General features: G+C 40.0%; 1 protein-coding gene across 2 annotated transcripts in view; it reads right to left on the reverse strand.

The window, feature by feature from the left end:
- LOC109884163 (kelch domain-containing protein 3-like) overlaps positions 1–17,684 on the reverse strand; it is a 128,922-nt gene that overhangs the window by 22,739 nt on the left and 88,499 nt on the right. For both annotated transcript variants that reach the window (XM_031804605.1, XM_031804606.1), the window contains 2 exons: positions 15,493–15,566; positions 8,435–8,513 (listed from right to left, as the gene is read on the reverse strand). In XM_031804605.1, coding sequence (XP_031660465.1) covers positions 8,435–8,513; positions 15,493–15,566 — 153 coding nt within the window. The remainder of the gene's footprint in view (positions 1–8,434; positions 8,514–15,492; positions 15,567–17,684) is intronic.

Below are 17,684 nucleotides of genomic sequence, written 5' to 3' on the forward strand. Positions count from 1 at the left end.
TTAGTAGTAGTGGTAGCAGCTGACATGTTGAACATTAGCAGTAGTGGTAGCAGATGACATGTAGAACATTATCAGAACATTAGTAGTAGTGGTAGCAGGTGACATGCAGAACATTATCAGAACATTAGTAGTAGTGGTAGCAGCTGACATGTTGAACATTAGTAGTAGTGGTAGCAGCTGACATGTAGAGCATTAGTAGTAGTGGTAGCAGCTGACACGCAGAACATTATCAGAACATTAGTAGTAGTGGTAGCAGCTGACATGTTGAACATTAGTAGTAGTGGTAGCAGGTGACATGCAGAACATTATCAGAACATTAGTAGTAGTGGTAGCAGCTGACATGTTGAACATTAGTAGTAGTGGTAGCAGCTGACATGTAGAGCATTAGTAGTAGTGGTAGCAGCTGACACGCAGAATATTATCAGAACATTAGTAGTAGTGGTAGCAGCTGACATGTTGAACATTAGTAGTAGTGGTAGCAGGTGACATGCAGAACATTATCAGAACATTAGTAGTAGTGGTAGCAGCTGACATGTTGAACATTAGTAGTAGTGGTAGCAGCTGACATGCAGAACATTATCAGAACATTAGGAGTTGTGGTAGCAGCTGACATGCAGAACATTATCAGAACATTAGTAGTAGTGGTAGCAGCTGACACGCAGAACATTAGTAGTACTGGTAGCAGCTGACATGCAGAACATTATAAGAACATTAGTAGTATTGGTAGCAGCTGACATGCAGGACATTATCAGAACATTAGTAGTAGTGGTAGCAGCTGACATGCAGAACATTATCAGAACATTAGTAGTAGTGGTAGCAGCTGACATGTTGAACATTAGTAGTAGTGGTAGCAGCTGACATGTAGAACATTATCAGAACATTAGTAGTAGTGGTAGCAGCTGACATGCAGAACATTAGCAGAACATTAGCAGTATTGGTAGCAGCTGACATGCAGAACATTATCAGAACATTAGTAGTAGTGGTAGCAGCTGACATGCAGAACATTACCAGAACATTAGTAGTCGTGGTAGCAGTTGACATGCAGAACATTATCAAAACATTAGTAGTAGTGGTAGCAGCTGACATGTTGAACATTAGTAGTAGTGGTAGCAGCTGGCATGCAGAACATTATCAGAACATTAGTAGTAGTGGTAGCAGCTGGCATGTTGAACATTAGTAGTAGTGGTAGCAGCTGACATGTTGAACATTAGTAGTAGTGGTAGCAGCTGGCATGCAGAACATTATCAGAACATTAGTAGTAGTGGTAGCAGCTGGCATGTTGAACATTAGTAGTAGTGGTAGCAGCTGACATGCAGAACATTATCAGAACATTAGTAGTATTGGTAGCAGCTGACACGCAGAACATTATCAGAACATTAGTTGTAGTGGTAGCACCTGACATGCAGAACATTATCAGAACATTAGTAGTACTGGTAGCAGCTGACAAGCAGAACATCAGTAGTAGTGGTAGCAGCTGACACGCAGAACATTATCAGAACATTAGTAGTAGTGGTAGCAGCTGACACGCAGAACATTATCAGAACATTATCAGAACATTAGTAGTACTGGTAGCAGCTGACAAGCAGAACATCAGTAGTAGTGGTAGCAGCTGACACGCATAAGATTATCAGAACATTAGTAGTAGTGGTAGCAGCTGACACGCAGACCATTACAAGAACATTAGTGGTAGCAGCTGACATATAGAACATTATCAGAACATTAGTAGTAGTGGTAACAGCTGACATGCAGAACATTAGTAGTAGCGGTAGCAGCTGACATGCAGAACATTAGTAGTAGTGGTAGCAGCTGACATGCAGAACATTAGTAGTAGTGGTAGCAGCTGACATGCAGAACATTATCAGAACATTAGTAGTAGTGGTAGCAGATGAAATGTTGAACATTAGTAGTAGTGGTAGCAGCTGACATGTTGAACATTAGCAGTAGTGGTAGCAGATGACATGTAGAACATTATCAGAACATTAGTAGTAGTGGTAGCAGGTGACATGCAGAACATTATCAGAACATTAGTAGTAGTGGTAGCAGCTGACATGTTGAACATTAGTAGTAGTGGTAGCAGCTGACATGTAGAGCATTAGTAGTAGTGGTAGCAGCTGACACGCAGAACATTATCAGAACATTAGTAGTAGTGGTAGCAGCTGACATGTTGAACATTAGTAGTAGTGGTAGCAGGTGACATGCAGAACATTATCAGAACATTAGTAGTAGTGGTAGCAGCTGACATGTTGAACATTAGTAGTAGTGGTAGCAGCTGACATGTAGAGCATTAGTAGTAGTGGTAGCAGCTGCCACGCAGAACATTATCAGAACATTAGTAGTAGTGGTAGCAGCTGACATGTTGAACATTAGTAGTAGTGGTAGCAGGTGACATGCAGAACATTATCAGAACATTAGTAGTAGTGGTAGCAGCTGACATGTTGAACATTAGTAGTAGTGGTAGCAGCTGATATGCAGAACATTATCAGAACATTAGGAGTTGTGGTAGCAGCTGACATGCAGAACATTATCAGAACATTAGTAGTAGTGGTAGCAGCTGACACGCAGAACATTAGTAGTACTGGTAGCAGCTGACATGCAGAACATTATAAGAACATTAGTAGTATTGGTAGCAGCTGACATGCAGGACATTATCAGAACATTAGTAGTAGTGGTAGCAGCTGACATGCAGAACATTATCAAACATTAGTAGTAGTGGTAGCAGCTGACATGTTGAACATTAGTAGTAGTGGTAGCAGCTGACATGCAGAACATTATCAAACATTAGTAGTAGTGGTAGCTGCTGACATGCAGAACATTAGTAGTAGTGGTAGCAGCTGACATGTAGAACATTATCAGAACATTAGTAGTATTGGTAGCAGCTGACATGCAGAACATTATCAGAACATTAGTAGTAGTGGTAGCAGATGACATGCAGAACATTATCAGAACATCAGTAGTATTGGTAGCAGCTGACATGCAGAACATTATCAGAACATTAGTAGTAGTGGTAGCAGCTGACATGTTGAACATTAGTAGTAGTGGTAGCAGATGACATGCAGAACATTAGTAGAAGTGGTAGCAGCTGACATGCAGAACATTATCAGAACATTAGTATTATTGGTAGCAGCTGACATGCAGAACATTATCAGAACATTCGGAGTTGTGGTAGCAGCTGACATGCAGAACATTATCAAACATTAGTAGTCGTGGTAGCAGCTGACATGCAGAACATTAACAGAACATTAGTTGTAGTGGTAGCAGCTGACACGCAGAACATTATCAGAACATTAGTAGAAGTGGTAGCAGCTGACACGCAGAACATTATCAGAACATTAGTTGTAGTGGTAGCAACTGACATGCAGAACATTATCAGAACATTAGTAGTAGTGGTAGCAGCTGACATGCAGAACATTATCAGAATAGTAGTAGTGGTAGCAGCTGACATGCAGAACATTATCAGAACATTAGTAGTCGTGGTAGCAGCTGACATGCAGAACATTATCAGAACATTAGGAGTTGTGGTAGCAGATGACATGCAGAACATTATCAAACATTAGTAGTCATGGTAGCAGCTGACATGCAGAACATTATCAGAACATTAGTAGTCGTGGTAGCAGCTGACATGCAGAACATTATCAGAACATTAGGAGTTGTGGTAGCAGCTGACATGCAGAACATTATCAAACATTAGTAGTCGTGGTAGCAGCTGACATGCAGAACATTATCAGAACATTAGTTGTAGTGGTAGCAGCTGAAATGCAGAACATTAGTAGTAGTGGTAGCAGCTGACATGCAGAACATTATCAGAACATTAGTAGTAGTGGTAGCAGCTGACATGCAGAGCATTATCAGAACATTTGTAGTAGCGGTAGCAGCTGACATGCAGAACATTATCAGAACATTAGTAGTCGTGGTAGCAGCTGACATGCAGAACATTATCAGAACATTCAGAGTTTTGGTAGCAGCTGACATGCAGAACATTATCAAACATTAGTAGTCGTGGTAGCAGCTGACATGCAGAACATTAACAGAACATTAGTTGTAGTGGTAGCAGCTGACGTGAAGAACATTATCAGAATATTAGTTGTAGTGGTAGCAGCTGACACGCAGAACATTATCAGAACATTATCAGAACATTAGTTGTAGTGGTAGCAGCTGACATGCATAACATTATCAGAACATTACTAGTAGTGGTAGCAGCTGACATGCAGAACATTATCAGAACATTAGTTGTAGTGGTAGCAGCTGACATGCAGAACATTATCAGAACATTAGTAGTAGTGGTAGCAGCTGACACACAGAACATTATCAGAACATTATCAGAACATTAGTTGTAGTGGTAGCAACTGACATGCAGAATATTATCAGAACATTAGTAGTACTGGTAGCAGCTGACATGCAGAACATTATCAGAACATTAGTAGTAGTGGTAGCAGCTGACATGCAGAACATTATCAGAACATTAGGAGTTGTGGTAGCAGCTGACATGCATAACATTATCAGAACATTAGTAGTCGTGGTAGCAGCTGACATGCAGAACATTATCAGAACATTAGGAGTTGTGGTAGCAGCTGACATGCAGAACATTATCAGAACATTAGTAGTAGTGGTAGCAGCTGACATGCAGAACATTATCAAACATTAGTTGTAGTGGTAGCAGCTGACATGCAGAACATTATAGAACATTAGTTGTAGTGGTAGCAGCTGACATGCAGAACATTATCAGAACATTAGTAGTAGTGGTAGCAGCTGACATGCAGAACATTATCAGAACATTAGTAGTAGTGGTAGCAGTTGACATGCAGAACATTATCAGAACATTAGTTGTAGTGGTAGCAGCTGACATGCAGAACATTATCAGAACATTAGTTGTAGTGGTAGCAACTGAAATGTAGAACATTATCAGAACATTAGTAAGTACTGGTAGCAGCTGACATGCAGAACATCAGTAGTTGTGGTAGCAGGTGACACGCAGAACATTAGTAGTAGTGGTAGCAGCTGACACGCAGAACATTATCAGAACATTATCAGAACATTAGTTGTAGTGGTAGCAACTGACATGCAGAACATTATCAGAACAATAGTAGTAGTGGTAGCAGCTGACATGCAGAATATTAGTAGTAGTGGTAGCAGCTGACATGCAGAACATTATCAGAACATTAGTAGTAGCGGCAGCAGCTGACATGCAGAACATTATCAGAACATTAGGAGTTGTGGTAGCAACTGACATGCAGAACATTATCAAACATTAGTAGTCGTGGTAGCAGCTGACATGCAGAACATTATCAGAACATTAGGAGTTGTGGTAGCAGCTGACATGCAGAACATTATCAGAACATTAGTTGTACTGGTAGCAGCTGACATGCAGAACATCAGTAGTTGTGGTAGCAGCTGACACGCAGAACATTATCAGAACATTAGTAGTAGTGGTAGCAGCTGACACGCAGAACATTATCAGAACATTATCAGAACATTAGTTGTAGTGGTAGCAACTGACATGCAGAACAGTATCAGAACATTAGTAGTAGTGGTAGCAGCTGACATGCAGAATATTAGTAGTAGTGGTAGCAGCTGACATGCAGAACATTATCAGAACATTAGTAGTAGTGGTAGCAGCTGACATGCAGAACATTATCAGAACATTAGTAGTAGCGGTAGCAGCTGACATGCAGAACATTATCAAAACATTAGTAGTCGTGGTAGCAGCTGACATGCAGAACATTATCAGAACATTCGGAGTTGTGGTAGCAGCTGACATGCAGAACATTATCAAACATTAGTAGTTGTGGTAGCAGCTGACATGCAGAATATTATCAGAACATTAGTTGTAGTGGTAGCAGCTGACACGCAGAACATTATCAGAACATTAGTAGAAGTGGTAGCAGCTGACACGTAGAACATTAGTAGAAGTGGTAGCAGCTGACACGCAGAACATTATCAAACATTAGTAGTCGTGGTAGCAGCTGACATGCAGAATATTATCAGAACATTAGTTGTAGTGGTAGCAGCTGACACGCAGAACATTATCAGAACATTAGTAGAAGTGGTAGCAGCTGACACGCAGAACATTATCAGAACATTAGTTGTAGCGGTAGCAGCTGACATGCAGAACATTATCAGAACATTAGTAGTAGTGGTAGCAACTGACATGCAGAACATTATCAAACCATTAGTAGTAGTGGTAGCAGCTGGCATGTTGAACATTAGTAGTAGTGGTAGCAGTTGACATGCAGAACATTATCAGAACATTAGTAGTCGTGGTAGCAGCTGACATGTTGAACATTAGTAGAAGTGGTAGCAGCTGACACGTAGAACATTAGTAGAAGTGGTAGCAGCTGACACGCAGAACATTATCAAACATTAGTAGTCGTGGTAGCAGCTGACATGCAGAATATTATCAGAACATTAGTTGTAGTGGTAGCAGCTGACACGCAGAACATTATCAGAACATTAGTAGAAGTGGTAGCAGCTGACACGCAGAACATTATCAGAACATTAGTTGTAGCGGTAGCAGCTGACATGCAGAACATTATCAGAACATTAGTAGTAGTGGTAGCAACTGACATGCAGAACATTATCAAACCATTAGTAGTAGTGGTAGCAGCTGGCATGTTGAACATTAGTAGTAGTGGTAGCAGTTGACATGCAGAACATTATCAGAACATTAGTAGTCGTGGTAGCAGCTGACATGTTGAACATTAGTAGTAGTGGTAGCAGCTGACATGTAGAACATTATCAGAACATTAGTAGTAGTGGTAGCATCTGACATGCAGAACAGTGGTAGCACCTGACATGTAGAACATTATCAGAACATTGGTAGTCGTGGTAGCAGTTGACATGCAGAACATTATCAAAACATTAGTAGTAGTGGTAGCAGCTGACACGCAGAACATTATCAGAACATTATCAGAACATTAGTTGTAGTGGTAGCAACTGACATGCAGAACATTATCAGAACATTAGTAGTAGTGGTAGCAGCTGACATGCAGAATATTAGTAGTAGTGGTAGCAGCTGACATGCAGAACATTATCAGAACATTAGTAGTAGTGGTAGCAGATGACATGCAGAACATTATCAGAACATTAGTAGTAGCGGTAGCAGCTGACATGCAGAACATTATCAGAACATTAGTAGTCGTGGTAGCAGCTGACATGCAGAACATTATCAGAACATTCGGAGTTGTGGTAGCAGCTGACATGCAGAACATTATCAAACATTAGTAGTCGTGGTAGCAGCTGACATGCAGAATATTATCAGAACATTAGTTGTAGTGGTAGCAGCTGACACGCAGAACATTATCAGAACATTAGTAGAAGTGGTAGCAGCTGACACGCAGAACATTATCAGAACATTATCAGAACATTAGTTGTAGTGGTAGCAGCTGACATGCAGAACATTATCAGAACATTAGTAGTAGTGGTAGCAGCTGACATGCAGAACATTATCAGAACATTAGTTGTAGTGGTAGCAGCTGACATGCAGAACATTATCAGAACATTAGTAGTAGTGGTAGCAACTGAAATGTAGAACATTATCAGAACATTAGTAAGTACTGGTAGCAGCTGACATGCAGAACATCAGTAGTTGTGGTAGCAGCTGACACACAGAACATTATCAGAACATTATCAGAACATTAGTTGTAGTGGTAGCAGCTGACATGCAGAACATTATCAGAACATTAGTAGTAGTGGTAGCAGCTGGCATGTTGAACATTAGTAGTAGTGGTAGCAGTTGACATGCAGAACATTATCAGAACATTAGTAGTCGTGGTAGCAGCTGACATGTTGAACATTAGTAGTAGTGGTAGCAGCTGACATGTAGAACATTATCAGAACATTAGTAGTAGTGGTAGCAGCTGACATTCAGAACAGTGGTAGCAGCTGACATGTAGAACATTATCAGAACATTGGTAGTCGTGGTAGCAGCTGACATGCAGAACATTAGTAGTAGTGGTAGCAGCTGACATGCAGAACATTATCAGAACATTAGTAGTCAAGCGTGGAATATAAAACGATGACCATATAATCGGACGAGACACTGGCAAGGCTGTGCAATAGTAACAAGAATATAAAGGGGTGATAAAATAACCCATATGAGTACTGGTTGGGGGAAGAAGTGGAAGAGAGAAGAGAAAAGGAAAGGAGAAGAGATATGAAGCGATGAAGAGGAGAAGAAGATATATGGAGTGATGAACAGGAGAGAAGAGATATGAGAGGAGAAGAAGAGATGAGAGAAGAAGAGGAGAGATGGGGAGAAGGAGAGAAGAAGAGAATAGACAATATGTCTGGTTTCATGAGGAATGGGAGATAAGAGGATGAGAGGGAAGATGAGGAAGAGGAAGAAGAGAAAAGAGGAAGAGTGAAAAGGAGGATAAAAGGAAGGGAAGGAGAGAGAAGGACAAAAGGAAGAAGAGTAGGAAAGAAAATGAAGAATTACCTGATGTCATGTGGTAGACCACCCTGGTCAAGACTGTAGTTAATAACAGCTAGCTTGCATAATGTCTTCAGATTAGGACCTGGTACAGCAGGAGACAAAAACACCTTTAACATGATGAGTCACAGGAGGTATCATAGCTCTAATATAATCATTCACACAAAGAGAGTCAATTTATTTGAGCTATTAAACATCTTCAGTAGAAGGTCAGAGGGGGGGGGGTAGAGTTCAGACTGATTCCGTAGAAGGTCAGAGGGGGGTAGAGTTCAGACTGATTCAGTAGAAGGTCAGAGGGGGGTAGAGTTCAGACTGACTCAGTAGAAGGTCGGGGGGGTAGAGTTCAGGCTGATTCAGTAGAAGGTCGGCGGGGGGTAGAGTTCAGACTGACTCAGTAGACGGTCGGGGGGGGGGGGGGGGGGGGGGTAGAGTTCAGACTGATTCAGTCGAAAGACAGAGGGGGGTAGAGTTCAGACTGACTCAGTAGAAGGTCGGGGGGGTGGGGTAGAGTTCAGACTGATTCAGTAGAAAGTCAGAGCCCATACTGTAGCACATACTCCTGGGCTACAATATCCGGACCCACAACCGGTCTATCGATGTCACCGCATGAAGAGGCATAAACAGACTCACCCCACCCCATCGCGACGCCCCCCAAAGGCTAACTTTCTAGCCCTTGCTAACTCCTTGCTTGCTAATTCGGCCTGCTAACTGCTAGCTTGTTTAGCCCCGGTCCGCTAACTGCTACCTTGTTTAGCCCCGGTCCGCTAACTGCTAACTTGTTTAGCCCCGGCCTACTAACTGTTAGCTTGTTAGCACAGGCCTGCTAACCGTTTTTTTATTTTTTTATTTCACCTTTATTTAACCAGGTAGGCTAGTTGAGAACACCTTTATTTAACCAGGTAGGCTAGTTGAGAACACCTTTATTTAACCAGGTAGGCTAGTTGAGAACACCTTTATTTAACCAGGTAGGCTAGTTGAGAACAAGTTCTCATTTGCAACTGCGACCTGGCCAAGATAAAGCATAGCAGTGTGAACAGACAACAAAGAGTTACACATGGAGTAAACAATTAACAAGTCAATAACACAGTAGAAAAAAAATACAAAAAAGAGTCTATATACATTGTGTGCAAAAGGCATGAGGAGGTAGGCGAATGATTACAATTTTGCAGATTAACACTGGAGTGATAAATGATCAGATGGTCATGTACAGGTAGAGATATTGGTGTGCAAAAGAGCAGAAAGGTAAATAATTAAAACCAGTATGGGGATGAGGTAGGTAAAAATGGGTGGGCTATTTACCGATAGACTATGTACAGCTGCAGCGATGGGTTAACTGCTCAGATAGCAGATGTTTGAAGTTGGTGAGGGAGATAAAAGTCTCCAACTTCAGCGATTTTTGCCATTCGTTCCAGTCACAGGCAGCAGAGAACTGGAACGAAAGGCGGCCAAATGAGGTGTTAGCTTTAGGGATGATCAGTGAGATACACCTGCTGGAGCGCGTGCTACGGATGGGTGTTGCCATCGTGACCAGTGAACTGAGATAAGGCGGAGCTTTACCTAGCATGGACTTGTAGATGACCTGGAGCCAGTGGGTCTGGCGACGAATATGTAGCGAGGGCCAGCCGACTAGAGCATACAAGTCGCAGTGGTGGGTGGTATAAGGTGCTTTAGTGACAAAACGGATGGCACTGTGATAAACTGCATCCAGTTTGCTGTTGGAAGCAATTTTATAGATGACATCGCCGAAGTCGAGGATCGGTAGGATAGTCAGTTTTACTAGGGTAAGTTTGGCGGCGTGAGTGAAGGAGGCTTTGTTGCGGAATAGAAAGCCGACTCTTGATTTGATTTTCGATTGGAGATGTTTGATATGAGTCTGGAAGGAGAGTTTACAGTCTAGCCAGACACCTAGGTACTTATAGATGTCCACATATTCAAGGTCGGAACCATCCAGGGTGGTGATGCTGGTCAGGCGTGCGGGTGCAGGCAGCGAACGGTTGAAAAGCATGCATTTGGTTTTACTAGCGTTTAAGAGCAGTTGGAGGCCACGGAAGGAGTGTTGTATGGCATTGTCTGTTCACACTGCTATGCTTTATCTTGGCCAGGTCGCAGTTGCAAATGAGAACTTGTTCTCAACTAGCCTACCTGGTTAAATAAAGGTGTTCTCAACTAGCCTACCTGGTTAAATAAAGGTGTTCTCAACTAGCCTACCTGGTTAAATAAAGGTGTTCTCAACTGGCCTACCTGGTTAAATAAAGGTGTTCTCAACTAGCCTACCTGGTTAAATAAAGGTGTTCTCAACTAGCCTACCTGGTTAAATAAAGGTGTTCTCAACTAGCCTACCTGGTTAAATAAAGGTGTTCTCAACTAGCCTACCTGGTTAAATAAAGGTGAAATAAATAAAAAATATATAAAAAAATAACTGCAGATATAAACTGAGTGTTCCAAACATTAACACAAATATTGAGTTACCATAAGAACAGCCTTAATTCGTTGGGACATGGACTCCAAAAGTTGTCGAAAGAGTTCACACAGGGATTCTGGCCCATGTTGACTCCAATGCTTCCCACAGTTGTGTCAAGGTGGCTAGATGTCCTTTGGGTGGTGGACTATCCTTGATACACCCGGGGAACTGTTGAGCGTGAAAAACCGAGCAGGGTTGCCGTTCTGGCAACTACTACCAAAAGCACTTAAATATTTTGTCTTGCCCATTCACCCTCTGAATGACACACATACACAATCCATGTCTCACTTGTCTCAAGGCTAATAAATCCTTATTTAACCTGTCTCCTCCACCTTCATCTACACTCATTGTAGTGGATTTAGCAAGTGACATCAACAAGGGATCATAGCTTTCACCTGGATTCACCTGGATTCACCTGGCCATTCTGTCATGCAAAGAGCAGGAGTAATTCATGTTTTGTAAAGAGTATGTATATATATATATATATAGTATTATGGACATTTTCTGAAATTACAACACAAATAGAACTGTTTGGCCATTATGACCAAAGTTATGTTTGGAAGAAAAAGGGGGAGGCTTCCACACCGAAGAACACCATCCCAACTGTGAAGCACGGGGGTGGCAGCATCATGTTATGGGGGGTGCTTTGCTGCAGGAGGGACTGGTGCACTTCACAAAATAAATGGCATCATGAGGAGGGACAATTATGTGGATATTTATTTATTTTCATTTTTAATTTCACCTTTATTTAACCAGGTAGGCAAGTTGAGAACAAGTTCTCATTTACAATTGCGACCTGGCCAAGATCAAGCAAAGCAGTTCGACACATACAACAACACAGAGTTACACATGGAATAAAACAAACATACAGTCAATAATACAGTAGAAACAAGTCTATATACGATGTGAGCAAATGAGGTGAGATAAGGGAGGTAAAGGCAAAAAAAAGGCCATTGTGGCAAAGTAAATACAATATAGTAAGTAAAACACTGGAATGGCAGATTTGCAGTGGAAGAATGTGCAAAGTAGAAATAAAAATAATGGGGTGCAAAGGAGCAAAATAAATAAATAAAATAAATACAGTATGGAAAGAGGTAGTTGTTTGGGCTAAATTATGGATGGTGTACAGGTGCAGTAATCTGTGAGCTGCTCTGATATATTGAAGCAACATCTCAAGACATCAGTCAGGAAGTTAAAGCTTAGGTCTTCCAAATGGACAAGGACCCCAAGCATACTTCCAAAGTTGTGGCAAAATGGCTTAAGGACAACAAAGTCAAGGTATTGGAGTGGCCATCACAAACCTCAATCCCATAGAACATTTGTGGGCAGAACTGAAAAAGCGTGTGCGAGCAAGGAGGCCTACAAACCTGACTCAGTTACACCAGCTCTGTCTGGAGGAATGGGCCAAAATTCACCCAACTTATTGTGGGAAGCTTGGCTACCCGAAACGTTTGACCCAAGTTAAACAATTTAAAGGCAATGCTACCAAATACTAATTGAGTGTATGTAAACGTCTGACCCACTGGGAATGTGATGAAAGAAATAAAAGCTGAAATAAATAATTCTCTCCACTATTATTCTGACATTTCACATTCTTAAAATAAAGTGGTGATCCTACCTGACCTAAGACAGGGAATTTTTACTAGGATTAAATGTCAGGAATTGTAAAAAACTGAGTTGAAATTTATTTGGCTAAGACTTCAACTGTATTAATTACACTTTGGATGGTATAACAATATATCCAGTCACTACAAAAAAAATATCCAGTCACTACAAAAAAATATCCAGTCACTACAAAATAATATCCAGTCACTACAAAATAATATCCAGTCACTACAAAAATAATATCCAGTCACTACAAAAAAATATCCAGTCACTACAAAAAAATATCCAGTCACTACAAAATAATATCCAGTCACTACAAAATAATATCCAGTCACTACAAAAATAATATCCAGTCACTACAAAAAATATCCAGTCACTACAAAATAATATCCAGTCACTACAAAATAATATCCAGTCACTACAAAATAATATCCAGTCACTACAAAATAATATCCAGTCACTACAAAATAATATCCAGTCACTACAAAAATATATCCAGTCACTACAAAAAATATCCAGTCACTACAAAATAATATCCAGTCACTACAAAATAATATCCAGTCACTACAAAATAATATCCAGTCACTACAAAATAATATCCAGTCACTACAAAATAATATCCAGTCACTACAAAAAAATATCCAGTCACTACAAAAAAATATCCAGTCACTACAAAAAAATATCCAGTCACTACAAAATAATATCCAGTCACTACAAAATAATATCCAGTCACTACAAAATAATATCCAGTCACTACAAAATAATATCCAGTCACTACAAAATAATATCCAGTCACTACAAAAATATATCCAGTCACTACAAAATAATATCCAGTCACTACAAAATAATATCCAGTCACTACAAAATAATATCCAGTCACTACAAAATAATATCCAGTCACTACAAAATAATATCCAGTCACTACAAAATAATATCCAGTCACTACAAAATAATATCCAGTCACTACAAAATAATATCCAGTCACTACAAAATAATATCCAGTCACTACAAAATAATATCCAGTCACTACAAAATAATATCCAGTCACTACAATAATATCCAGTCACTACAAAATAATATCCAGTCACTACAATAATATCCAGTCACTACAAAATAATATCCAGTCACTACAAAAATAATATCCAGTCACTACAAAATAATATCCAGTCACTACAAAATAATATCCAGTCACTACAAAATAATATCCAGTCACTACAATAATATCCAGTCACTACAAAATAATATCCAGTCACTACAAAAATAATATCCAGTCACTACAAAATAATATCCAGTCACTACAAAATAATATCCAGTCACTACAAAATAATATCCAGTCACTACAATAATATCCAGTCACTACAAAATAATATCCAGTCACTACAATAATATCCAGTCACTACAAAATAATATCCAGTCACTACAATAATATCCAGTCACTACAAATAATATCCAGTCACTACAAAATAATATCCAGTCACTACAATAATATCCAGTCACTACAATAATATCCAGTCACTACAATAATATCCAGTCACTACAATAATATCCAGTCACTACAATAATATCCAGTCACTACAATAATATCCAGTCACTAAAATAATATCCAGTCACTACAAAAAAACAGGTGTATTTTTTTAGATGAACTTTTGTTATTGACCAAATACTTTATTTTCCACCATAATTTGCAAATAAATTAATAAAAAATCCTACAATGTGATTTTCTGGATTTTTCCCCCTCCTTTTGTCTGTCATAGTGGAAGTGTACCTATGATGAAAATTACAGGCCTCTCTCATCTTTTTACGTGGGAGAACTTGCACAATTGGTGGCTGACTAAATACTTTTTTGCCCCACTGTATAAGACTCCTGAACAGCTAATCAAATGGCTTCCCAGACTATTTGCATCCCCCCCCATGCTGCTGCTACTCTCTGTTATTATCAATGCATTGTCACCTTAATAACTCTACCTAAATGTAGATATTACCTCAATTACCTCGATAATGGTGCCCCCGCACATTGACTCTGTACCGGTACCCCTGTATATAGCCCCGCTATTGTTATTTACGGCTGCTATTTAATTATTTGTTATTCTTATTTTCTTAATACTGCATTGTTGGTTAAGGGCTTTGAAGTAAGCATTTCACTGTAAGGTCTACACCTGTTGTATTCTAGGTATGTAACAAATAAAATTGGATTTGAAAGGCACCACTGAGTACCACTTCATATTTTCAAGCATGGCTGAATCATGTTATGGGTATGCTTTTCATAAATTTTCTTGTCGTGATGTGTTTTGTCCTATATTTTTTATCCCAGCCACCAACCCCACGGGAGGCCTTTTGGTAGGCCATCATTGTTCTTAACTGACTTGCCTAGTTAAATAAAGGTTAAGTTAAAAATTAAATTAAATTCATTGGCAAGGACTAGGAGATTTTTTTAGGATGAAAATAAACGTAATAGAGCGAGGCACAGGCCAAATTTGAAAGAAAAACCTGTTTCAGTCTGCTTTCCACCAGACACAGGGAGACAAATTCACCTTTCAGCAAGACAATAACCAATAAAACACGGCCAAATATACACTGGAGTTGCTTACCAAGACGACATTGAATGTTCCTGAGCGGCCTAGTTACAGTTTTGATTTAAATCGTCTTGAAAATCTATTGCAAGACTTGGAAATGTCTGTCTAGCGATGATCAACAACCAATTTGACAGAGCTTGAATAATTATAAATGACGGGGTATTGCGTGTAGATGCGTGAGAAAAAAAATCTATTTAATCAATTTTGAATTCAGGCTGTAACAAAATAAGTCTATAAACACTTTCTGACTGTAGGTGTTTACTATGACCAGGTCATTCACTCTCATTCATTCATTGTTTATTTGACTTTTGTTTATTATCTATTTCACTTTCTTTGGCAATGTAAACATATGTTTATCATGCCAATAAAGACCTTTGAATTGAAAGAGAGAGTGAATGAGTGTGAGAACGAGAGGGGATACTTACTGAAGTCTAGTATGTAGAGGTCAGAATGATCCATGAGGTTAAACTCATCTCCCATCCCCTGTTCTGGACATGGGCTGTGGAAAGGAGACAACATGTTAGTTAAACCGCTGTTCTGGACATGGGCTGTGGAAAGGAGACAACATGTTAGTTACACTGCTGTGCTGGACATGGGCTGGCTCTCACACTGCTGCCCCAGACATGGAGCCCTTGAGGCTGGGGCCTTAAGGACATTTACTCTTCCTTGATGCATTGAACTTCTTGAACTTCCTTGATGCATACAAGGCCCTACCCCGCCCCCTGTTCGGCAAATCTGACCACAACTCCATTTTGCTTCTCCCCTCCTATAGGCAGAAACTCAAACAGGATGTACCCGTGACAAGGACCACTCAACGCTGGTCAGACCAATTGGAATCCACACTTCAAGATTATTTTGATAACGCGGACTGGGACATGTTCCGGGCAGCCTCAGAGAATAATATAGATTTATACTCTGATTCGGTGAGTGAGTTTATAAGGAAGTGCATAGGAGATGCTGTACCTAGTTTTACTATTAAACCTATCCTAACCAAAAACTGTGGATAGATGGCGGCATTCGTGCAAAGCTGAAAGCGCGAACCACCTCATTTAACCATGGATAGATGACCGAGAATATGGGCGAATACAAACAGTGTAGTTATTCCCTCCGCAAGGCAATCAAACAAGCGACATGTCAGTATAGGGTCAAAGTGGAGTCACAATTCAACGGCTCAGACACGAGATGTGGCGGAGTCTACAGACAATCAAAGACTACAAAAAGAAAATCAGCCGACGTCCAGACAAACTAAACACCTTCTTTGTCCGCTTTAAGGCAGTGCCACCGACGCGGCACACTACCAAGGACCGTGGGCTCTCCATCTCCGTGGCCGACGTGAGTAAGACACTTAAACGGGTTCATCGCGAGGCTGCTGGCCCAGACGGCATCTCTAGCCACGCCATCAGAGTATGCTCAGACCAGATGTCTGATGTGTTTACGGACATATTCAATCTCTCCCTATCCCAGTCTGCTGTCCCCATATACTTCAAGATGGCCAACAAAGATAACTGAACTAAATGACTATGATACTAAACACTACTACGACCAAGTTTACTAAACACTACTACTACTAAGTGTACCAAACACTACTACTAATACTATGTGTACTAAACACTACTCCTAATACTATGTGTACTAAACACTACTACCACCAAGTGTACTAAACACTACTACTACTTCTACCACTAAGTGTACTAAACACTACTACTACTAAGTGTACTAAACACTACTACTACTACTAAGTGTACTAAACACTACTACTAACACTAAGTGTACTAAACACTACTACTACTAATAAGTGTACTAAACACTACTACTAATACTAAGTGTACTCAACACAACTACTATGTGTACTAAAAAACTACTACTACTTCTACTACTAATAATAATATGCGTACTAAACACTACTACTAATACTATGTGTACTAAACACTACTAATACTACTACTACAACTACTACTACTAAGTGTACTAAACACTACTACTACTTCTAGTACGAAGTGTACTAAACACTACTACTACTTCTACTACTAAGTGTACTAAAGACTACTACTACTACTACTACTAAGTGGACTAAACACTACTACTACACACTACTCCTATGTGTAATAAACACTACTATGTGTACTAAACACTACTACTACTAAGTGTACTAAACACTACTACTACACACTACTCCCACGTGTACTAAACACTACATGTACTAAACACTAATACTACTTCTACTACTAAGTGTACTAAACACTACTACTACCAAGTGTACTAAACACTACTACTAAGTGAACTAAACACTACTACTTCGTGTCCTAAACACTACTACTACGTGTCCTAAACACTACTACTACGTGTCCTAAACACTACTACTACGTGTCCTAAACACTACTACTACGTGTCCTAAACACTACTACTATGTGTCCTAAACACTACTACTACGTGTCCTAAACACTACTACTACTTCTACTACTAAGTGTACTAAACACTACTACTACCTGTCCTAAACACTACTACTTCTAGTACGAAGTGCACTAAACACTACAAGTCCTAAACACTACTACTACGTGTCCTAAACACTACTACTTCGTGTCCTAAACACTACTACTACATGTCCTAAACACTACTA

This window comes from Oncorhynchus kisutch, linkage group LG25, assembly GCF_002021735.2.
Source record: "Oncorhynchus kisutch isolate 150728-3 linkage group LG25, Okis_V2, whole genome shotgun sequence".
In the NCBI taxonomy this organism is placed as follows: Eukaryota; Metazoa; Chordata; class Actinopteri; order Salmoniformes; family Salmonidae; genus Oncorhynchus; species Oncorhynchus kisutch.